At 41.3% G+C, this 25,803-nt stretch overlaps 1 protein-coding gene across 2 annotated transcripts in view; it reads right to left on the bottom strand.

Annotated features, from left to right (window-relative positions):
• Positions 1–9,725, bottom strand: part of LOC103656170 (antigen WC1.1) — a 77,128-nt gene extending 67,403 nt beyond the window's left edge. For both annotated transcript variants that reach the window (XM_008683507.2, XM_008683505.2), the window contains exon 1: positions 9,507–9,725. In XM_008683507.2, coding sequence (XP_008681729.1) covers positions 9,507–9,582 — 76 coding nt within the window. In that variant the 5' untranslated portion in view covers positions 9,583–9,725. The remainder of the gene's footprint in view (positions 1–9,506) is intronic.
• Positions 9,726–25,803: the final 16,078 nt, after the last annotated feature.

Below are 25,803 nucleotides of genomic sequence, written 5' to 3'. Positions count from 1 at the left end.
TCAGGCTCCTCCGCTATGAGCCTGCTTCTTCCTCTCCCACTCCCCCTGCTTGTGTTCCCTCTCTCGCTGGCTGTCTCTATCTCTGTCAAATAAATAAATTAAAAAATCTTAAAAAAAAAATCACTTGATCATCTCAGTAGATGCAGAAAAAGCACTTCACAAAATACAACATCCTTTCATGGTAAGAAAAACAATAAAAAATTTGGGAACATATGAAAGAACATAAAAACATAATAAAGGCTATATATGACAAACCCACAGTCAACATCATACTCAACAGGAACTATCTTACAAAGAATTATGAATAATTCTCTTAAAGAAGTTCAGTGAACTACAAGATCACACAGACAGCCAACTAAGTAAAATCACAAAAACAGTACATGACAAATGAGAAGTTCAACAAAGAAATAGAAATCATGAATAAAAACCAAACAGAAGCCCTAGAACTGAAGACTACGATGACTGGACTGAAGAATTCAATAGCTTCAACAGCAGACTTGACCATACAAAAGAAAGAATACATGAACTTGAAGATATATCATTTGAAATTATCCAGTCGGGGGAGCAAAAAAGAAAAAAGAATAAAAAAGAGTGAAGGAAGCCTTTGACTCATAGGACACCACCAAACAATAACAACAACAACAATGTAGGAATTATGGGAATCCCAGAAGGAGAATAGAAGGAGAGAGAAAGTCTATTTAAAGTGATAATGGCGGAAAACATCCCAAACATGACTAGAGAAATGGACATCCAGACTGAGGACGTCCAAAGGACACCAAAAAGGGCTACAACAAGACGCATTATAATTAAATTCTCAAAGACAAAGAGAATTTTGAGAGCAGCAAGAGAAAACTGACTCATCACATACAAGGGAGCCCCCATAACACTAAAAGAAGATTTCTCAGCAAAAACTTTGCAGCCCAGGGAGTGGCATAATCTATTCAACATATTGAAAGAAAAAAATGTCAACCAAAAATACTATACCTAACAAAGATGTCCTTCATAAGTAAAGAACAGATACTTCCCCAAACAAAAGCTGAGCAAGTTCACTGCCACTAAGAACTGCCTTATAAGAAATACTAAAGGGTGTTCTTCAAGCTGAAATAAATGGATGCTAATTAATGTTGTAAAAAGTTGTGAATGTGTAAAACCACCATTAAAGGTAAATAATCAAAGTCAGATTCTCCAATATTGTAAAGATGGTGTGTAAATCACTTGTAATTTTAGTTTAGAAGTTTAAAAACAACATATTAAGTTTGTTATTGAATACACAATATGAAAAAGATATAAGTTGTAACATGAATAAACTAGAATTTGAAGGGAAGAAAAGCACAAGTAAAAAAGTTGCTGTAGGGGCGCCTGGGTGGCACAGCAGTTAGGCGTCTGCCTTCGGCTCAGGGTGTGATCCCAGCATTATGGGATCGAGCCCCACGTCAGGCTCCTCCGCTATGAGCCTGCTTCTTCCTCTCCCACTCCCCCTGCTTGTGTTCCCTCTCTCGCTGGCTGTCTCTATCCTGTTGAATAAATAAAATAATAAAATCTTTAAAAAAAAAAAGTTGCTGTATACTATTGAAGTTAAGTTATTATCAGCATAAAATAGAATGTTATAACTATAAGATATTTTATGTAAACTTCATTTTAATCACAAAGGAAAAACCTATAATAGATACACAAAAGATTATGATAAAGGAGTCAGAGTATACTGCCATAAACACTCACCAAATCACCAAGAAAGATGAGAAAGCAAAGAACAAAATGATCTACAAAACAGAAAATAACATGATGGCAGTAGTAAGCCCTTTACTTATCAATAATTACTCTAAACATAAATGAATTAAATTCTCCAATCAAAAGACATAGAATGGCTGAATGGATTTCTTTTTAAAGCAAGATCCAGTGAGATGCTGCCTACAAGAGATTCGCTTTAGCTTTAAGAACACAAATAGACTGAGGGTGTGGAGATGGAAAAAGATATTTCTGGCAAATGCTAACCAGAAGAGAGCAGGGGTAGCTATACTTAGACAAAAGAGACTTTAAGTTTAAAATGGTTGAAAGATTCAAACAAAAGGTGTTAAATGATGATAAATGGGTCAATTCATAGAGATATAACAATTGTAAATATTTATCCACCCACAATCAAAGCATCTAAATATATGGAGCAAAAACTAAGAGTACTAAAAAGAAGGAAACACCAATATAATAATAGTTGGCTACTATAATATGCCACTTCCAACAATGTGTACATCATACAAAGAATAATGGGAAGATCAAGAAGGAAAAAGCAAATTTGAACAACACTATAAACTAAATGGACTAACAGATATGTACAGAATATTCCACCCAAGAGCAGCAGATGACACATTCTTAAGTGCACACAGAACATTTTCTAGGATAGATCATATGTTAGGCCACAAAACAAGTCTCAACAAATTCAAGAATACAGAGATAATATCAAATATTATTTCTGAACACAGTGGTATGAAACTAGAAATCAACAAGAGAAAGAAAGCTGGAAAATTCACAAATATGTGGGAATTAAACAACACACTCCTGAACAACCAATGGATCAAATATGAAAAAAATGTCTTGGGACAAACAAAAGTGGAAATACACATACCAACACTTATGGGATACAGCAAAGCATTTCTAGAAAGGAAATTCATAGTGATGAATGCATATATTAAGAAAAAAAAATCTCAAATAAACAACCTATCGTTACACTTTCAAGACCCTGAAATAAAGAACAATTTAAGCCTAAAGATAGCAAAGGGCAAAAAACAAAAAAGATTAGAGCAGAAATTAATGAAATCAAGAATAAGAAATCAATACAAAAGGTTAATAAAACTAAGAGATGATTCTTTGAAATTATTTTTTAAATGACAAAACCTTAGCTAGATTAATCAAGAAAAAGAAAGAGAAGAGACAAAATTATAAATGAAAGAAGGGTCATTACAACAGATCGTAAGAGACTGTATGAACAATTATATGCCAACAAATTGGATAACCCAAAAGAAATGGATAAATTTCTAAAACCATTCAAGCTACCAAGACTAAATCATGAGGAAATAAAAAATCTCAACAGATCAATAATGAGTAAGAAGATTGAATCGGTATTTTAAAACTTCCCCAAAACAACAACAACAATAAAGGCCAGGAACAGATGGCTTCACTGATGAATTCTACCAAACATTTAAAGAAAAATTAACATTAATCCTTCTTAATCTCTTCCATGAACTAGAAGAGGAAAGGGTGGCTCAGTCAGTTGAACATCCAACTCTTGGTTTCAGATCAGGTCATGATCTCACAGTTGGGGGAATTAAGCCCTGAATCAGGCTCCACGCTCAGTGTGGAGTCTGCTTCAGATTCTTTCTCCCTCTCCCTTCCCCTCTGCCCATATCCTTCCTCTCTCTCTCTCTCTCCCTCTCTCTCTCTCTCAAATAAATGAATAAAATCTTTTTAAAAAGTTGAGGAGGAAAGAACACTCCCCAAATCATTTTACATTGTCAGCATAAACATGACACTGAAGCTACATAAGGACGCTACAAAAAAAGAAAGGTGTAGGCCAACGTCTCCAATGAACATAAATATAAAAATTCTCAAGAAAATATTAACAAACCAAATTGAACAGTACGTTGAAAGGATCATATACCATGATGAAGTGGGATTTGTTACTGAGATCCAAGAATGGTTCAACGCATCAAATCAACAAATATAATACACCACATGTAGAGGATGAAAGATAAAAATCATATGGTCATCTCAATAGATGTCGAAAAGGTGACAAAATTCAACATCCTTAAATGATCAAATCTCTCCGAAAATTCAATATAGAAGAAACACACCTCCACATAATATAAGCCATATATAAGAAGCCCACTTAATATCATACTCAATGGCGAAAGTTTGAAAGCTTTTCCTCTAAGATCGAGAACAAGTAAGGGTGTCCACTCTCACCACTTCTATTCCACATAGTACAGCAAGTCCCAACCAGAGCAATCAGGCAAGAAAAAGAAGTAAAACATCCAAAGCACAAAGGAAGAAGTAATACTGTCACCATTTGCAGATGGCTCTACATATGGAAAATCCTAAAGACTCAACCAAAAAGCATATCTAATCAAAGAGTTCAGTAAAGTCGCCGGATACAAAATCAACATGTAGAAATCAGTGGTGTGTCTATACAAAAACAAGGAAATATCTAAAAAAGAAATTTTAAAAACCCACTTCATTTATAATAGCATCAAAAGAAGAAAACTCTTAGGAATAAACTTAACCAAGGAGTTGAAAGTTCTGGACATTGAAAACTAAAAGACTTTGATTTTAAAAAATTGAAGAAGGGGCGCCTGGGTGGCACAGCGGTTAAGCGTCTGCCTTCGGCTCAGGGCGTGATCCTGGCGTTATGGGATCGAGCCCCACATCAGGCTCCTCTGCTATGAGCCTGCTTCTTCCTCTCCCACTCCCCCTGCTTGTGTTCCCTCTCTCGCTGGCTGTCTCTATCTCTGTCAAATAAATAAATAAAATCTTTTTAAAAAAATTGAAGAAGACACAAATAAATGTAAAGATATACTTTGTTCATGTTCGGAAGAATTAATGTTGTTAAAATATCCATGCTACCCATAATCATCTATAGATTCAATGCAATTCCTATCAATTCCAATCATATTTTTCACAGAAATAGAAAAAAACATCTTAAATCTGTATGGAACCACAAAGACACTAAGCAGCCAAAGCAATCTTGAGAAAAATAAACAAAGCTGAAAGTATCACTTTCAAACTATACTACAAAACTACGGTATGATACTGGCATGAAAATAGACACAAAAACCAATGGAAAAGCATCAAGAGCCTAGAAATAAGCACATGCAATGTGGTCAACTAATACTTGACAAGAAAGTCAAGAACACTCAAAGGGGAAAGGACAGTATCTTCAATAAATAGTGTTGGGAAGACTGAATGTTTACATGCATAGAATGAAATTGGACCACTATCTTACACCACACACAAAAATTAACTCAGAATGAACTAAAAACTTAAAGCTAATAACTGCCACTATAAAACTCCTGGAAGAAAATATAAGGGGAAATCTTGACATTGGTCTTGACAAAGATTTTATGGCTATGACACCAAAAGCACAAGCAAAAAAAGCAAAAAGAAACAAGTAGGACTATGCTCAACTAAAAAGCTTCTGTAGAGCAAAAGAAATGATCACCAAAATAGAAAGGCAACATATGGAATGTGAGGAAATATTTGCAAGCCATCTATCTGATAAGGGGTTAATATCCAAAATATATAAGGAACTCATACAAATCAATAGGAAAGAAAAAGAAAGAAAGAAAGAAAGAAAGAAAGAAAAAAAAAGGAAAGGAAAGGAAAGGAAAGGAAAGGAAAGGAAAGGAAAGGAAAGGAAAGGAAAGGAAAGGAAAGGAAAGGAAAGAAGAAGGGGGAAGGGAAAAGGAAAGGAAAGGAAAGGAAAGGAAAGGAAAGGAAAGGAAAGGAAAGGAAGGAAGAAGGGAGGGAGGGAGAGAGAAAGGAAGGAAGGAAGGAAGGCAGGAAGGAAGGAAGGAAGAAAATAACCTAATTTAATTAAACCAAAAGAGACTCTTAACTATAGAGAACAAACTTAGGGTTGCTGGAGGGAGGTGAGTGGGGGATGGGCTAAATGGGCACTAAGGAGGGCACTTGTGATGAGCACTGGGTGCTGTACCTAAGTGATGAATCACTAAATTCTACTCCTGAAACCAATATTACACTGTATGTTAGCTAACAAGAATTTAACTTTGAAAAAAAAATTTTTTTAATGTTATTTATTTATTTGGCAGAGAGCGAGAGAGCGCAAGCAGGGGAACAGCAAGGGACAGAGGGAGAAGGAGAAACAGGTTCCCCGTTGAGCAGGGATCCTGATGCGGAGATCAATCCCAGGACCCCTGGATCACGACCCGAGCCAAGGCAGACGCTTAACCATCTAAGTCACCCAGGCGCCGTAAAAAAGTATTTTAAGTATTTAAAAAATGGGAAAAGAACTTGAATAGACTTTTTTCCAAAGAGACATACAAAGGGCCAACAAGTACATGAAAAGGTGCTCAACATTACTAATCATCAGGGAAATGCAAATAAAACCATAATGAGAAAACCACAACCTCACACGTATTAGAATAGCTATTATCAAAAAGACAGGAGATAATGAATGTTGGCGAGAATATAGAGAAAGGGGAACCCTTGTGCACTGTTGGTGGGAATGTAAATTGGTGCAGCCACTATGGAAAACAGAGTTTGTTATAAATTATAAATTCTTGTTTTGGTGCCCAGCCACACTGGACTGTTCGCTTCAGGGGCCGGGGAACACCTCCTTCGTCCCCGCTAGGGCCTCTGCACCTAAAGAACATCGACTTAAAACCCCACCAGCCCACCGTAAACCCAGTAGACATTTGTGAAATTAAAGTCTAAATAAATCCAAAAAGGATAGAATGGAAAGGCCATCGTGTGATTTAGCATGTTTTTAAGTGGCATTCAAATCAGTGACAAAAGACAAAAACAGAATTCAGGAAATAATACTGGAAAAATAAAACAATGTTAGATATCATATCATTCAGTAAAATAACTTACGCATTTATCCAGTATTGACATATATTTTTTCAGACTTTTTAAAAGATTTGTTTATTTAGAGAGAGAGAGAGACCAGGCAAGCAGGGAGAGAGGCAGAGAGAGAGGAAGAGAGAGAATTTCAAGCAGACTCAGTGCTGAGTGCAGAGCCTGACTTGGGGCTCAATCCCAGGACCCCGAGATCATGACCTGAGCCAAAATCAAGAGGCAGACGCTCAACTGACTGAACCACCCAAACACCCCTCTAGCATTGACATCTATTTAACTATATTCACAAAATTATTAGAATAAAGATGAAATAATTTATTTAAAATTGAAGCGGAGAAGAGCTTTCTTAACAAGGCTCTGAAAGTAGGGGGGGAAAAGGAAATTTTTACAGATTTGACTATCAACATTAGACCTTTCCATGCATCTCAAAGCATAGGAACAATAAAATGAAAATAAACCGGGGAAAAGATTTGCAGCCTGTAAATGGAAAAATTCAATAGGGACAATTGTGGACCCAAGTTGTCTGGGTTCAAATCCTGCCTCTACTACTTACACCTGTCTCACAAGTGATTGAACTTTGCTTCGCCTCAGTTTTCTGATCTGTTTTTTGAGATAAAAATATCGTTTGCCTTGTAGGGTTGTGGTGCATTCGTTGAGTTCACAGAAGTGGCTGGTAATCTTAGTCACAGCCATCGTGGTAGTAATAGTATAAAGAGCTCCAACATAAATCATGACAAAAGGACAAACATCCCAAGTTTAAAAGGACAGACGTCATTAGCAAGAAATTCACAAATGAAGGGTTAAATTAGCTAATATATACCAGTTTTTGCTTATGAAACTGGCCCAGTTTCTAAAACCTGGTAAAAAGCCAATGTTGGTGAGGAGCTGGAAACTCTCTCATACAATGTTGGTGGGAATAAAATTTAGTGCAAACATTCTGGTGGGCAATGGCTCTTCATGTACAAAAGCTCTGAAAGTATTCACGGCCCATAAAGCAGCAATTCCACTTTTAGAATGTTATGAAGAAAAACGATCATGAAGTGATTTACATTTAAAAACAAGGAAGTTCAGAACATGTTTCATAAAAGCCGAAACACTGAAAACAACTAACTGATCAAAGCGGGTGATTAGGCGAGTATATTGCGTTTTGGTCATATGATGAAATAATTGGAAACAATTAAAATTTTCCATAATAGCCCTGTAACAGACCACATTTTTTAATACTACCATAAAACGTTCTTACTGTGTAAAAGAAGAATAACAAGGTGTCCAGAATATATTGTTAATTTTTAAAAACAGTTTATAAAATAATAAATACTGAATTGTCCAATCTTTGAGGGTCTATGTTTCTGTGTAGTGGCATAAACTGTGTTTCAAAGGATAATCTTTTGCCAATGCCCATCATGGATTTCGCAGTGGAGACTCCTGTAATATGTGCCCAACTCAGAAATTATCAAATGCTCCAAAAGGCCAGGACTATTGTTTTACAAAGAGCAAGGCCCAATGTTGTATGAAACAGAATAAATTTTTAGTAGGATACGCTGAATGGTATTGGTTCTGGGAAAATAAAAAGAATGCTTGCTTTGGTGAAATGTTCTTGCAACTTAAGTTACTACTGAAGAAATTTCCTATAGTTTTTCTAGTAAGAAGAGGGGGCCTTATATGAGAACACTCATTGTCTCTCACTCTCGTGGGATCAAAACCTTCATCTACACCTCGGAGTCATCAAGAGAAGAATCTTCATTATCATCTGGCCAACACTCATGGAGCAGAAACGTGGAGGGGTGGGGATTCCTTGAGGAGAATCAGGGAGGGGCTGAGAGACTGAGCTCCAGAAGGAAGACAATGAGCACTGAGAGCAGTCAGAGCTGTAAGCAGTCTCACCCCGGACCGGCACCCAGATCTGAAAGACTGCTTCCTCCCGGCAGAAGGCTAGGGTTTTCGCAGCCCCATCCTCGATGCCTGCCGTCCTCTGAGTCCAAGGCTCAGTGGAAACCAGCTTGCAGAGGGGGATAGAAGAATGCAGGAGAGACAAAATGCACCCTCCAGAATTCAGAACGGACCAGTCCAGGATCCCAGTAAGTCAGGAAATGAGCCATGAACACTGGGCCAGGGACTCAGGAGACTTAAAAGAACTGTGCTGCACATCAGTTGACCTCTGTTAACAAGAGGCCTCTCATCATGGCTGCAGGTTGCTCTGCTCTACGACAGACACTTGGTAGGAATAGGTGAGGCCAGGAGGAAAAGACTCTCACAGAATCCATTGAGGGGCCAACACCACAGTCAAGCAGAGAGAAGGCGGTGGGACTGAAGGCAAGGAACCAGAGAGGAGAGGCAGGTGTGAGATTATCTATGATCTGGTTACATACGGGACATGGCACTCCCGACAGTGTGGGCACTGTGTGCTTCACAGAGCAACCGACTCAGTCACTTCTCAGCAGCCCTGTTCCTCCCGCACAGACAGCCCTCACATGCTCCCCATACCCCCCTCACACCCACTCTACAGACAGACACACAAGCACATCGCTTACAGTCACATAAACATATCAAACATGGAAACCCTGATGGGGTAATCCTCTGCAAAGTGGACAAATGCAGTATGCAAGGACCCCAGAGACACAGCTGAGGTCAGTCTCTGGTCCTTCCCATACACAGGGAGCTACCGGGACTAACCAAACACTCCCTGAAAACAAGGGAGACATGGAAGCTGACTGACACTGACTCATCTCAGTCTGGGTTCGATATCATTTCTCTACAAAATCTGCCACTATGATCAGTTGACACCCCCTAGGCGAAGACCCAATATTCGCAGTCAATGCGGTTCCTTTTTGGTCAAAAACACTGGTTTACACTGAGGCTTTGGCTCCCTGACGCCAGAAACCTTTCTCTTCACCCCTTACTGTTGATCCCAGGAAACTCACTTTGAGCAGCCACCATGGTGCTGAGGAGGAAACAGAGTCCCTGAAGAGAGAGATTCAAAGCCATCCCGACCCCCATGTCATCAAGGTCACAGTCCCAGCTGCAAAATAACGCTGCAAGGAGGTATCAGGACACCAACAAAGGTCTACAGTAATGGGAGGGGAGAAGATAAACACATCCTCTGACATCCTCCCTACTGAGAGCCAATAGAGACTGACTTTACCATGTAAGATGCGATCGGAGACTTCATCTACCACTTTCTGAAGCTCAAACACCAATTAGATTCTGAATCTCCAAAATCTCCTTATATGAACAACATGGCCTTTTGACATCATGCTTCCTTAGGTCTCTGAGAACCAGGCCTGCATGATGGGGGCTGAAGTAGAAAAGTTACATCAAAAAGCAGGAGTGGCTTTCTCTCCCCTGAGGGTCCTGGCTGCTGGTGGCAGGCTGAAATCTTTGAGGGTCAGAGTGCCGCGATCAGTTACCATTTGGCCCTGAAGTGGAAGTTTTTGGTGCAATCAAGCATTGTTCTTCTCTGTGACTTAGCTCATGGCTGAAACAGAGAACCACAAGGAAGTGAAGTACAAGAATAATTATCAAATAAGCCAGCAGAAAATGAGGACCAGCAGCATAGGAATTCACAGGTGAATGGGGAGGGGTGAGGTGGGAATCAAGTGGAGGAAATGTGATTATTGGTCTTTCTTCCCTTCTCAGAACAGTCTGGAGACTGGCGACCTGGAGCACAGAGGAGCTCATAATAACAAGGGGCTTTCACAGAATCTAACTTTTCTCCTTCAGGGATCTTTCTTAGCCTTTAAAACCACGGTGTCCTGCCTACACCTGCCCCCCAGGGCTAAATTCTCCTTTACCAAGATGAGGAGGGGCTATAATCTACAGGGTATTTAAAAACCTGGTCTGCTAGAAAGCCGGGCTGGTGCTAAGGGCTCAAAGTCCATGGCCTCTCTGTCCCCGCCACCCCTTCTTCATTCCAGAACCATCCTTGGGCATCCCTCACTTTCCTGTCTGCTCCAGCCAAATGACTGATCCACTTGTACCATTTTTCTTCCTGCATCCACCCCCGGATGCACACACACCTTTCTGGAATCTCTCTAAAACCCTAGTTTGGTGTAGTGTGAAGATGAACCCCATCATATCCTTGCTATCCCTAATACACTTATTCACTCTCTTTTCATTTTTAATGGTTTTACTGTTAGTCACACCAGGGAAAGAAACAAGGGGAGACAGAACCAACAAGCACTCAGAAGATATGAGTGCTACTGAGGTAAAATTTGTGAGTTACTGGCATCGTGCATACCACACCATCAGCTAGCATTTACTAACATCCTCTCCACACCATCACGTGTAAACACTGTGCCACAGGCTCAGAATAAGACAATGAACAGACAGACACTGTCCCTGCACTCACGGAGCTCACAGTCTAGCTGGTGGTCAAAGATGTTATACAGACTAAGCATATATGAAATTGTTTCACAACAGATGTGAAAAATGTATAATGAAAAAATCCCATGCGTGATGAGGGTTACAACATGGAGGTTGTGGGGAAGCCAACTCTCCCCAGAGGAAGCTTCTCTTTGGAAGGGATATTTCAGCTGACACAAATGAAGGAGTTGGAGTTTGCCAGGAAAGTCAAGTCCCTCAACTCAAGCCTCGTGGCCCCTCTCTAGAATCTCCCATGGCTGGTAACCACTCCCTTCCAGATTCAGAATGTTTACATACTGAAATTCTGTTCTTCTAGATCTTGCTTTTATTTCAACCACACCTGTCCTTCACCTCAACCCCTCTCCTCCCTTGAATCTCTTGCCCTACTTGAGATAGAATGGACTAAGAGTTGGAGAAAGAATTAAAGATTAGATCACCAAGAGGCGTATTTCAGTTGACTGGGGCATAAAGATGTAGAGCCAGGCCCCAGGGGGTTCAGAGTTTGAAAGAACTAAGCTGATATTATGGATTTGTGAGGAACAGTGAACAAGAGCAAGAAGGACAGCGACACTACCATTTTCTTCAAATGTGTAACATGCCACAAAGAGCAATGCTACTTAACTGGCCCTACTATGTTCATGTTTTATGGTGAAACATGACTTCCCGTAGAGCCATGTTTTTGTGCAGTCACAGGAGTGGAGTTTCAGGAAGCTCCAGCCAGTAGGAGCCAAAGTTTGGGAGAAAACACATGAAACTCTCAGGCTGAGGCAGAAACTACTACAGAGGACAAAGACAGCTATAAAATCTGAACAGTCTGTCTAGAATTAAAAAAATAGATAACCAATGGAAATCCATCTGATGGAAGAACTGCAAACTACCCCCTACAACTTGCAGATTCACAGCAGAATGAACTCAAACTGATCCACTGGTATTACTCATTATCAGTAGATACCACTATTAAGAGAAGCTATGCCTTCATCTATCTGGCAGGCATCAAGACAAAAGAAAAGGAAGCTTCCTATCAAGCAGGGTTTCAAATTCACTGCTTCTCTTCCCTTCAGCATTATATGATGCTATTTCGAAATCATACAGAATTTTTGCACCCCAGCCAACAGGTTGACAACTCTACCCTCTTGCTCCAGCTCACACTCCATTGATTATTTTGTCCTCCCTGTCACCCACAGAGTATGAGTGGCACCCTAATACTGTACCCCCTCTGTTCAAAGAGTCCTCTTAACTTCAGACCCAAGGTTCATCATCTCAGTACCCCCTATACAAGCAGCTCTGAACCTTGAGCCCATTGCTGGTTCTTTCATGCACCAGTATCTGGCAGTGAACACAGAGGTCAGCCTACATCCTCCAGGATTAAACAGTTACTTCCTGCACCACCAGTTCTAGCTGGACCCCTCCTCAACACTCCACTGCTCCCCACAGCTGCCTCTCAATCTTTACTAACTGGTATGAACTGCTATTAATCCAGAAGCTTCTAAAGCCACTGAGCCAGGCCTGCAGGGGTTCATGGTCAAGCCTGAATCAAAGGCAGAAAGACTCACGGGCAGTCAGGCAGCAGTCCTAGCCTTTCTCCCCCACTGGCCCACAGAGGTAGGGTAGGCCCTAACACCTTCACTCCCATCGAGCATAGAAAGTCCCAATTACTCACTTCCATGTTCAGCCATTTTTCCTTGGCAGCCATTTCCTCTACACAGTCAGGAGAGGAATATAGTAAGGCTACGACATCAGCTTTAGTGGTAAACGTGAAACTTCTCAGGACATGATAAATATTCCTGTTCAGGGTTAGTTCACATCTTAGATGGGATACAGACGGTCCACACGGCCCTCAGAACATTCTGGTCCTTACCTACTGCTGTGGAGTAGAAAGCACTGGGTTAGGCACATGTCCTCATTTGGTTCTTTAAGGGATTGAGATCTAGAACAGGAGCAGAGAGACAGGCCTTGACCTGAAAGGAAATGACTCTGGTCTTGGAGACAAGGGACAAGAGTCATCCGACTAAGCATTGGTGCTACCACCAAGGATGAGCAAAGGGAGAAGACAATGTATAATAATAATAATAATAATGTATTATATCGTGGTCTGATTACTTCTCTCAGTGAAATAGAAGACAAAACTACAGGAAGGAAGGAAGTGGTTAGTAAAATGTTTAGAGAGGGAAGCAAGTTTGCAATTGCACCTGATGAGAATTGCATTATTATTATTCAAATTGCATTATTTCATTTATCTGATAGAACACTGAGCTTCCAGAGTTAGAAACCCAGAAACCCACCTGTTGACAAAACAAGTACAAAATTTATTGAAAAGGCCCGAAGCAGTTCATTGAGCCATTGAACCAACGGAAGAGTCTCTGGGGATGGAAGCTGAGAACAACCACTGCCAGGAGTCTCCGCATTGACCTGTCCTGTTCTTGTCTGCTTGCATTCTTTTCTACTGCAGACTAGCTCTATCCCATTCTTACCTCAAGAGGCAAAGGGGTCTCTCCTTCTAGCTGCAGTTTGACAAACCCAGACGAGGACACTGGATGGCCTAGCTTAAGTCTTATGCCCATCCCTAGACCAGGAGCTGGGCTCAGAAGGATGAGCTACTCTCTCTGGCTCAGCCTGCATCAGGTGCTCAGGCTTTGGAGTGCATTTCCAAAAGTTAAGAGGGGTAAGAAAAGACAAGGGGATGGATAGGGGCATGCTGTGTACAATAAAATGCCAAAGTTCCTCTTTTGGGTTCTTGGACTCAATTCTAACAGGGGGCGGTAGAGGGAAGGGCTTCCCCCATAACACCAAGCAATTCTGCAACATTAGCAGGGTGTCTAAGAATTCAACTCAAGGGGTGCCTGGGTGGCTCAGTCCTTTAAGTGTCTGCCTTCAGCAAGTTATGATCCCAGGGTCCTAGGTTCAAGCCCCGGATCGATCTCGCTGCTTGGCGGGGAAACTCCTTCTCCCTCTCCCTCTTTCTCCTGCTCCCCTTGCTATGTTCTCTCTCTCCTCTCTGTCAAATGGATTAAAAAAAGAAGAAGAAGAAGAAGAAGAATTCCACTCAATTCTGACACTATCTACCCAGAGAGAGCATCAGATTCCTTAGGTTAAGGGTTCAGCCCTACAAGACTGTCACCGCCCCCCCCACACACACACACACATACACACTCAGGTGCCAGTCCCAAGCCCAGGTTGTTACCTGTACTCCTGACAGACCAGCTACAGATGGAGATTTACACGAACTCCTCACCAGGTTGGTTTAATTTGCTAGAGCAGCTCACAGAACTCAGAGGAACATTTTACTTACTAGATCACCAGTTTATTACAAAAGGATACAACTCAGGAACAGCCAGGTGGAAGAGGTGCATGGGGCAAGGGATGGGGGAAGGGATGCAGAGCTTCCATGCCTTCTCCGGACAAGCCACTCTCCTTGCACCTCCATGTGTTCACCAGCCCAGAAGTTCTCTGAACCCAGTTCTTTTAGGTTCGTAAAACTAATATAGGAAAACCTCACTAAAATGGAGTTGGGAGGTTCAGCAGGGGGAGCTTTCATGCCCTACCACTAGGAGTCAACTGCAGACCCAATAAGAAGAACAGACCTTGCACTTGGATATTACTTTATTACCCCAACAGAAAAAGGAAGGCTTCCTCCTCCCCTAGCAACCCAGCCAATGAGAGACAGTCACAACCCAGCCAATGAAAATCCACTATACTAAGAATCCCCAGTTTACTCCAAAGGACCTTTTGTTAATAACACCCTCGCAACTTCACATCTTCCTCTGTAAAAGAGCATTCCTCTCCTATGGCAGGCTTGCCTATGGTTTTGCAAAGGTTCCTTGTCCCAGAGTATGATTTTCTGTTATTCCTGAATAAACCATCTTTTGCTAGTAAAATAACTGGCAATTTTGTTTCTTTAAGGATAACAGGTTTTATGAAGACGTCATTACATAGTCATGATTGATTATATCATTGGCCATTGGTGATTGATTCAACCTCCAGCTCCTCTCCTCTCCCCAGATGTCAGGGGATGGAACTGAAAGTTCCAACCCTCTAAACATAATGGTTGTCTCCCCTGGAAACCAGCACCATCCTTAAGTGCTTACCCAAAGCTGCCTCATTAACATAATGAAATATGCCTTTATCACTTTATATCACTTATCCCAAGGGTTGTGGGAGCTATGAGCCTGAAACTGTAGATGAAAAACAAATATATATCAAAAATATATATTTGGTCATCTGAATGAAGAAATATATATTTCTTATAAATCAGATTATCATGGTTACCTAATGGAAAAGTTGAATGAATCCTGGTAAAGACCATGTCATTAAGAAAGAAGATTAGTCAGCCATGGAAGATAAGTGGAATACTGAGCAAACACAACTGATGAAGAAATGAAAATATTTTTTTACTTTACTCATTTCTTAAAATTAATTCAGAGGAAAAGTTTTCCCTGCCCCCATGGCAGGTCCCAGGACTTCTCACTACTAAATAATGGACAGTCCAAGGTCACTTTAAGCCACTTTAAGATCAGTGCAGTAATAAGACCGTATCTAGACAGAACTCCCCTTAGACTCAGTCCGGAGGATCTTGCACTTTATAGGACACTACTCTGGCGGTCCCCTAGCCAGCCCCTTTCTGCTGGGAAGAGAGTCCATGGGCTAAGTGAATATCCTCACCAAGACAGAGTCATTGCCATCCCCTACTAGACCACCTCTGGGTTCTCAGAACCAGGAATTCCTTGCCCAAATGGAGCCCAGCCTGCTCCTAGACCTGCATCAACCTCTTCCCCACACATCCTCCTAAGAGTGAACAACGAGTAAGCAACTCTGGCCCTGAGAAGCCCTAGTGTTTGCTATGGAAGTAGGGGCACAGTTTAGACCAGGACTCCTCAAAGTATGGATCACCCACAGGCTATATCAGCATCACGTGCTCACTGGCTAGAAATGAAAATTCTCAGGCCACACCCAGACCTACTAAATCAGAATCTGGTTGTCACAAACTTTCCAGGTTATTCTCATGCACATCAAGATTTGAGAAGCCCCGGGTTATATGGAGCAAGGACATATAAGCTGGACTGAACATACTTGCTCACAGGCCAGGCCCCTTGCTGTGTGGATATGTGGGAATTAGAAGAGCAGGACAAGCCTCAGTCTGGCTCTCGCCACAAGGCCATGTTCTAAACCTAGCTTTCAGGCCTCAGGTTTCTCTGAGGGGATAGGAGACCCCAGGACCTTTTGGGCAAAGGATGCCTGCCCTGGACTGAGGAAAAATATCTGGCTACAGCACTGAGGCACCAAAAATGTCCAAATCCTTCTTCAGAAAATCTTTCTGCCTTGACACTAGGATCTCTTTCATATCCGTAATCTGCTTAATGGGGCCAAGTGCCATGGAACCAAATCTAATATATCACCTTTGCAAATTCTGTATTTAGATGTCTGGCTTCAGAATTTCAGATCTATTACATTTTGATGTCTCGGTGGCAATTCCAGTTTTAACATTCTACTCCAGAAGCATAAGAGGGCTATCAAAAACAAACAGTGGCTATGCCTATGCAGAGCTCATTGAAGCCAGAGGATGCCCTTATTGGCCAATATGATGGTCTGGTCTCCTGAAACTCATCTGACATTGTCTTGTTGGAATGGAAGTGCCACCCATCTTTGTTGGAAAGATAGATTTGTCGGCTTGCAGAGCTTGAGGCCATTAAACCTTCCAACTAAATATCCAGCTTCCCCTGTTCATGAACTAGGTTTTTCAATCATCTCATGCCAACCCCTCTCCCACCCCGAAGGTTACAGGTAGAAGATGCTTTTGTCATATTCTGGTAACATCCGGCCAATCTGACAAGTTGCATTTCCCAGTGTAAATTAATAAAAATGGTATTCTGATTTAAATTTTAAATTGTTTTCTGAAAAGTTGCAGTCAGTACACACATCTTCTTGAAAATAAAGACACATTAACAGTTAGCTCTCTTAATGGTAATAATTTATGTATGAGTAATTATCAACGAGGAAAAAGAAGAAAAGAATGAGGATAAGGAGGAAGATGAAAAAGAAAATTCCACATATTCATTTTCATCTAATTAATGTTATCATAAAAATCTTTTCACATAGGGGCGCCTGGGTGGCACAGCGGTTAAGCGTCTGCCTTCGGCTCAGGGCGTGATCCCGGCGTTATGGGATCGAGCCCCACATCAGGCTCCTCTGCTATGAGCCTGCTTCTTCCTCTCCCACTCCCCCTGCTTGTGTTCCCTCTCTCGCTGGCTGTCTCTCTCTCTGTCAAGTAAATAAATAAAATCTTTAAAAAAAAAAATCTTTTCACATAGATTTGTCCACATCTCAGATTATTTATGTGTAATAACGTCCAGAAAGGGAATATTATTATTTTTATGATATTTGTAGAAGAGCAATTTACTATTAGTTAAATGACAAAAATATTGTTTCTTACCATACTGCTGTTGAAGTACCTAGAAATCCTTCCATTCTTCTCTGAATCACCGAACATTCCTGAAGGAGGAAAAAGCAAAAAATAAATTTATCACCTTCATTCCACTCCTCATCTAAGTCATTATCTCTTCTAAGAGTGGCTGGAATGGGAAGTATCCCAGGGACAGGAGATCTGTCAGTGACCGCCCCCCAACGCCCAAGGTACACTAGCCACTGTCCTTTCACCTAGACATGCAATCTTTACATGCCTTTGCTGGGTTCTGGGCTTCTGAGTTGCAAACACTTAAATGATTAATTTTTACAAAGACATGTTGAAGTCAAAATGTAATCCACTCCCTGTATCAGTGTACTTGTCCAACGTGTGAGAACATCAGCTTCTACTGGGGTGCCGAGGTTCCTGGTTGCAAGTGGGCCGGTTTCAGGATCGCCACAAGATGGCAGAGCTGGGAATGACAAGTTCCTGGAAACAGGGAGCCAAGTCCAAAGTAATTACTTGTTTTTCAAAAAGATCACAATATCTATTTCATATTCAAATGTCCTAGAATGGTCTATCAACTAAGATCTCAAAGTTCCATTGTTTGAACTCTGAAAGAAATTAATGAAGATAGAAACATAGAAACTAAAGTAAAGAAATGGATTAGATATATGGTATGATTGATGATGCTGGTAACGGTGATAGATAGATGATGAGAGATAGATGATAGATGATAGATAGATAGATAGATAGATCATAGATAGATAGATAGATAGATAGATAGATAGATAGATAGATAATAGATGATAATAGAAAGAGAGATAAATAGATACATACATATACATACATACATACATACATACATACATACATAGACAGATGATAGATAACCAGATGGATACAATATCTAGACATAAGGGGCTTTTTAACTATGCTATCCTTTTCTTTTATTGCATTTCATTTTACATGAACTCTCCCTTTCAGCTAGTCATCAAATGATCTTCGGGTAAGAAAGAGACTGTTATTACAGCACATAGAGAAAGGAGTCAATCTTCAACTCTGCCCTCCAAAATAAGATTTTTAGGTCCCAAAAAGAAAATAAATAGTTTTGAAAGACTGTGTTTTTCTAAACTTCAAATGTTTCCCTTTTGTGTATTAACAGGTTGGTTTGGTAGGACTCAGAACACAGCTGTATTATAAACCACAGCTAAAGAAGACAAAATATAATTTAAGAGAACCACTGCAGACAGAAAGGGAAAAGAGACAGTCCTTTGCTGGGGGTGGCTGCAAAGGGTAAGGGTCAAAGGAGAAGCATGTGAAACAGAAAAGAGAAGGAGGCAGATGCTGCCTGAAAGCACCAGTGACCCCCTGCCTCCTTAGACCTAAGGCCAAGAGGAAAGGTGAGGGCAAGAATGAAAGCCCAGATGGGTTGAGGAGAAAGCCAAAAGCAGATGGGGCATGTGCCCAATTTAGCCATTGCTGCCTTACTCTGGTTCCCATTGATCAGACATGTTCCCAGATGTTCCCCAAGAGAGTAGCCCTAGGGTAGGTATAGAGTGAGAAGGGCAGTTAGGAAATGCAAGATACAGTCTCCCACCTCAAAATTCAACTCTGGTAACACACACTACCCTCCCATTCTTCACAACCCCTCAAGCTCAGGGTTCCCACAATGCACCCTGGCAGTACACACAAACCCACCCTGCGGCCCTCGCGCCCTGGCCCTCAACATTTAAGCACACAGATATGGAAGGAAGCATTTTGTAACATCCCCAGCCCCAGAGTCCCCTAGCCCCCAGCTCAGAGACAGCTTCCTCCTCCTCCCCATCCTGCACAGGAAGTTCTCAGTGGGACAAACACTGAGGGCAGCTGTGAGTCAGTCCACAGCCTTGTCACATTCTCCACTAGAAGGACCCATCTCATCCAGGTCAGCAAATATAGGTTCTCTGTCCCTGCCATGCCCATTCTTTGTCCTTGAGACTTAGGTAAATTAAAGGGAGAAGAAAACAATTGAACACATGCACTTCTCCCCTAAATATTCTAATAGTTACTTATTAATTTCCCAAGCATCACTAACTTATCATCTCTTTCTGCCACTCCTAACTCCCATGGCTATACGTAAGCCCTGTGTTCTCCTATGCCTGTCATCTTAACACCGTCATGATAATAACTGATTATAAATCTCTGAAATGGGGTTTGATCTCAGGTGCCATAGCTAGGATGAGGCAATGATGACTGTCACTCAGGTGCCACAGCTAGGATGACTCTTACTCAGAGTCAAAGCTGTCCTCCGTCTGGTGCCAGGATTTGCCATCCCTTCCCCATTTGGAGACTTTACATCCTCACCAGAAACCATTCACCCAGACACCTGAAACACAGGATATACTTGCTGGAGTCCAACATCCCTTCCCACAGGATGGCATAGGCATGCATTTAGTGTAACCAGTTTCATAGGGTCTCACTTCCCTCAGCACTGAGATCTCATAGAGAAGGCACCATTCTGGGCTCCAGACCCTGTTCCAGGGAATGACAGACTGGAAAGGAGGAGCTCAACTCAGGGCTGGCGGGCCGTCTCCACGTAGCACGCTGTACTCCAGAGCTTAGGGTACAGGTCGACATGAGCCTACTTGTCCTCTGATAAGATCTTTGACACATGAGGAAATATCAGTGTACAGTCTCATCAAGGATGAAGGGGAGGAAAATTTGAGAGGCTACCAATCCAGCTGCGTCCCACAATGAACCTGGCAGAGTACAACGCAGTGGTCAAGGGAACAGACTCCAGAACCAGACCAGCAGACCTTCACTCACTGCTCTGCCACATGCTCTGTGTGACCTTTGTTTAAAAGAAAACCACAGGGGTGCCTGGGTGGCTCAGTCGTTAAGCGTCTGCCTTCAGCTTAGGGAGTGATCCCAGAGTCCTGAGATCGAGCCCCACATCAGACTCCCTGCCCTGCTGGGAGCCTGCTTCTTCCTCTCCCACTCCCCCTACTTGTGTTCCCTCTCTCTCTGGCTTCTCTTTCTCTCTCTTTGTCAAATAAATAAATAAAGTCTTTTTTTTTAATAAAAATTTTTTATTATGTAATGTTAGTCACCATACAGTACATCCTTAGTTTTTGATTTAGTGTTCCATGATTCATTATTTGCGTATAACACCCAGGGCTCCATGCAATAAATAAAGTCTTAAAAAAAAAAAAAAAAAGAGGAAAGAAAACCACAGCGGGGTGCTGGGTGGTTCAGTTGGTTAAGCATCTGCCTTCTGCTCAGGTGAAGATCCCAGGGTTCTGGGATCAAGCCAGGAGTCAGGCTCCCTGCTCAGCAGGGAGTCTGCTTCTCCCCCTCCCTCTCCCCCCAGCTCTCTTGCTCGCTCACTCTCGCTCTGCTCTCTCTTCTCAAACAAATAAAATCTTAAAAAAAGAAAAGAAGAAAGAAGAAAGAAGAAAGAAAGAAAGAAAGAAAAGAAAAGAAAAGAAAAGAAAAGAAAAGAAAAGAAAAGAAACAACCACACACCCAAAATGGCATCCCTTAGGCCAAGTCCCCAAACTGGGGCTTAACAGCTACTCTAATTGCAGTCTCAACCTCCCCCCGGAAATGCAGTCTTAACCGATCAGTCAGGACTTTTCTGATCAGAGCCAATGAGTCTGCCATTGTGATTGCACACCCTCTCCAGCCCTGAAAGGAAGATGTGAAAATCTGCATAAAGCCCCCTGCTCGGCCCCCTATGGGAAAGCTACCTTGCCTGGAGCAACCCTCTCCTTTTGCTAGTAACTTTCTTACCCCACCCTCCTTCCTATGAAAACCCTCTATTTTGTACAACTCCTCAGAGCTCCTCTCTTCTTGCTAGGTGGGACGCTGCCCAATTCATGAATCATCTAACAAAGCCAATTCATTCTTCAGTGAATTTAGTTTTAGGGCAGCCAGGAGTGCTGAGGAATGTTGCATACATGGGAGAGGGGGAGTTGCAGGGTGTCAGCTTCTGCTTTGTCTTTAGCTTGCCTTCCGTTCCCTCATCATTTCCGCCCTGAACAATTTTGACCCTTAAATCTTTAAGGTTGTTGAAGGTGGAAGGTCTCATCTTCTGTAACTTCTTCCTGCTGGATAGGGGCGTAGAGATGTCCCTACCTATGGGTCAATATTGGTCAGTGAGGAATGTATAGGGGAGTTACAAAAGGGGAGGCAGCTGAATCACAGGATAACGTAGATGAACCTCCTTGAGTAGAAGGGATCATCTGTTAGCTGGAAGTTAGGGCAGTGAAGGAGTCTTGGCACCAGGAAGGGAGACACCAGAAATGACAAAATAAGGTTAACATTGAAAAAGAAAGAGAGATCTCAATAAAAGATCTTTGATAGTTGACCTTTGACAATTTTCCTCCAGTCCAGGAGTTTAAAACAATCACTAAAGGAAAGAGATCATTTAAAGCACCAATTTGAGTATCGATTTGTCGGGTAGAAACCCAGAAATATTTTGGCGGTAATTTGGACTGTATACATACCATTGCTTTTATGTTAGCACAAGTTTCACCTTGTGGAATTTAATGCCATTCCGCTTTGTAAAACTGCTTCATGTATTTGTATTACTTCAGAATTTAATAGATAAATGTTATCCTGAGTGTCGTTTAGGGCTTTGACCGTGTACTTAAGAGTTTCCATGTGCCAAACAACATTTTCCAGTTTCAAAGAGGTAACAAAGATAGATGCTAGGTGGTCATACCAATGAGATACAGAACATGTCCACCATGGTTTTAAATTTTGGAAGGTTGGCTGAGTTGGTAATGTTTTTCCAGTCCAATCACAAGGAAAGTGGGGTCATCCATTATCTCCACAAGCCTATGAAGTGGGGTATGCTCTGGCTCTTAGGGAGTGATTTCATCATCCTTATGAGGGAACAGAAGGCTGGCTGAAGACAAAGCAGAAGCTGACACCCTGCAACTGCCCCCCCACATCATGTATGCAGCATTCCTTGGCACCAAAACTGCCCTAAAACTAAGGAAAGGACCTGCAGCTCATTGATAAGGACACAGTGATAGTGTGGACAGCCTTGGCTTGACAATGGTGGGGCCTCCAGGGTCCTGCAAGTCTTCTTTGACATATGAAAGTGTTTTCTCAGCCTCCCTTTTTCCTCACCTCCCCCAACCCCATGGTATATAATCAGCCACCTCTCACAACCTGGGGCAGCAGCTCTTCCTGCCCACAGATCCTGTCCCCGTGCTTTACTAAACCACCAATTTTGCACCAAAGACGCCTCAAGAATTCTTTCTTGGTCGTCGGCTCCGGACTCCACCCCACTGAACCTCACCTATATTCCACAACCTCATCAATCCCATCCACAAAGAATTGGTCAAGGTGATATTTATACAATCGTTGGGGAATCTATCCCATTTCCCGGTTGTTCAAATAATTAAACATATGCCCATGGGGTCCTGTTATTAGCCCCACAGAATAAAAAGCATGAAGATTATCTATACATGAGCTATTGTATAGAAATAGAAAAAGCAATTTCTCTTAAGTTTACCTCAAGTTGTCAAACTTAAGCAAACATTTAAGGACAATCAGATCTAGAATTTAACATCCACAAAGGTGTGTTAGTTAAACATAGTTTTTCTCTCTAAAATAACCCTCATTTCCAGAGATAGCCAAATCAGGACTAATTTATTTGCAAAACAAGTCCAATTTTAACAAGCTTGGCATAATTATTTACATAAGCTCAGCAAGAATAGTGACTGATCATATAGAACTTTTAGAATCTGCTTTGCTGGAACTTTTATAAGGAATCTCCAGGTTGAACTTCTAGTAGCCTTTCCAGGCCAGAAGCCAAGCCAAGTACTTGACATAGGACATGTCTGTGATACTTGTAGATTTGGGCAGATTCCTCTCCACGAGGTCCCCAAAGTAGCCTGAGGTTCCTGCACCTGCCAGGAAGTGACATTCTTTACTCACCTGGTAAGGCTGCTGGGAACTCTGTAAGCAAGGTATCAGGCCATTTCCAGGGGGCTTTATGGCTCCAGGTTTCATAAAATCAACCATAGTTCCTTAAAGCCATTTGGTTATATCTGAGTCTACGTATGTCTCTCAAATATGACATTCCAGTCAAAGCCTTGGTAAAATAACCAATGTTTCCAATGGTGTCCTGTTACAAGGAGAACAATACTTATTGAACTTATGCAAATGATTATGATTGTCATGGAAGAAAGAATACTTACTGAGACCTTTTTAATTTCAGAGGGTTCAGGTAGAGAGAAGAGTTAAATGCTTTAATTTGCTTTATTATTATTTCTGTATATCGCTGATGTCTTAAGAGAAAGTTTCCTCTATCTGGAAGAGTAAACATTAGAGAACCAGTAATGTTTTAAACAAGAGTCACAACACTATAATCTTTCGGTTTATTTAGTCCCATGTTACTAATTCTTGTTTAGTTTGAATGCAGCTTTAGTTAGTTCTGGAAATTCCTACCCGTTTCAGTTTTAGGATTCTATAAAGATATTGAATACCTGTATCCATCCTAAAAGTCCTTCATATGAACTTCCTTGAAGATGAAACTCATTTTGCAAGACAATAAGAACAATTATAAATGACAAAAACACAGAATGGACATGGTTAGAGTCTGATGAGTTTACAACATAGCTGGCAAGGAGGTCAGGTTATTTCTGTGACACATAACACTCCAATAGCCAGAATAGAGTGACGATGACCTTATATTAAAACTTTAGGAATTGTAGATTATCTCTAGAAATAGTATACAAAATATACATTTGTACAAATGTAACCTAAGGCTTATCATTTGTTTAACAGTGCTTCCAGAGTAACTGAGCATAGAAAAAGGCCTATTGAGTTAAAGAGGCTTCATTTACAATTTAAATGTTGGTAAAGTTTGTTAAAACCTTAAACTTATAGCACAACTTAGCTCCTTTAATATTGAGAAGTTTTAACTAAGTGATGGAAGACCTGTTAATGACAAAACATAGAAACTTTGGTTTCTGGGCAAAAAGAAAACTGTTTACATTTTCCTATCCAGAGCAAATGAACAATTCAAGAAACCTTTGTCTTTTGAACAGAGAGAAAGCAGACACATATCTTATTATACCACTGTACTTTAAAAATTCATTTCACACTTAGTCAGTCCTGACCCCACCTAAAGTTCCTTTCCAAGGATTTTCCTTCTACAGCTTTCTTTGCATTCAGATTTTATCCTATGCTATCTTACCAAACAACCATCTTATTTAGGACAATATTACCTTCAACAAAAAATGCATTCCATATTCTCCTACTTTTCTACATATAGAGTTGCTTCCCTAATTTCCATCAGCCTTCATTACATTTAGTAGAGTTTTCTTAGAAACCTTAGTCTCCAGTGAGAATTAAGTAGTAACCAACTGTAAACTGTTACACCAAAATGTTTAGATGGTAAATTTATGAATCAATTAAGCACAAAACATGTCTACCAACAGATTTAAATATCTTTAGTTTCTTTGCAATAAGAAGTCAAAAGCACAAACCTACATCCAGGAATCAATGACTTAGTACTTGACGCTATTTGGAAAAGACCTAGATGTCCAACGAATTCATCCAAGGAAACTTTAAAGATTCAAGCTACCAAAGACTTTGAAAGCTATTTTAACAATTACCCAATGAAAACTTTGAGACAGTTAACCATTATTTTAGTCCTCTTTTTACTAACAACTCACAACAGAGGTAACACAAGTTTGTCTGACCTTTAGTAAACCTCGATAGAATAAGTTTTACATTTAGTGCTGATAACTTTAAAGACAGGTCTATCTTAATTAAACCAACAAACTTGACTTAGTTTAAACACTGAATTATGTTCCACCTGGGCCCACCCCAGTTTCAGTTTTTGCCTGAGACACTGGTGGGGAAATCTGGAGTGGGTAACATTAGGTCCAGGGGGTGCTCTTCTTCACTCCTTGATGGTGAGGGGAGGAGGAGGAGCCATGGTGCCAGAGGCACCCAGGATGGTACAGAAGCCAGTTATGCAGGCCGCACCCCAGGTGGTGCAGGAAGAAGGGGGAGGGGGGACAGTAGAGGCAGAGTGCTGCCAGAAGGCAGAGAAAGGGTTCCCAGTGTTAGAGCTCATCAGCTCCAACAGGAGCAGAGGCCATGTTTTCCTGCCAACAAGGGGGAACAGGTAGTCCATGTCAGGCCAGAGAAGACAGGGAATTTCCCCGAAACAAAGGGAGTTTCAGCAGTTGTTTGGGAATATTCCTTAAAGTCCCCATCCCAAGATAGACTAACCACAGTTGGCTCCAGTTATAGTCATCAACCCAGGAAATGAGTGAGGGAGATGCCCCCACATCTGTTAGAAGAAACAGTGAGAGAAGAGAGTCAAGAGTCCCCTTTGGGGATGGCCTGTGTTTCCTCCAGCAACCTGGGCTTACTCGGAGGAGGCCTACTTAGATAATTATCATCCAATATGTCAGGAGAGAGTTTACTAGCTGACCCATTCAGGC

Source organism: Ursus maritimus, unplaced genomic scaffold, assembly GCF_017311325.1.
Source record: "Ursus maritimus isolate PB19 unplaced genomic scaffold, ASM1731132v1 scaffold_26, whole genome shotgun sequence".
Classification (NCBI taxonomy): Eukaryota; Metazoa; Chordata; class Mammalia; order Carnivora; family Ursidae; genus Ursus; species Ursus maritimus.
This window is presented reverse-complemented; position numbering and strand designations above follow the sequence as displayed.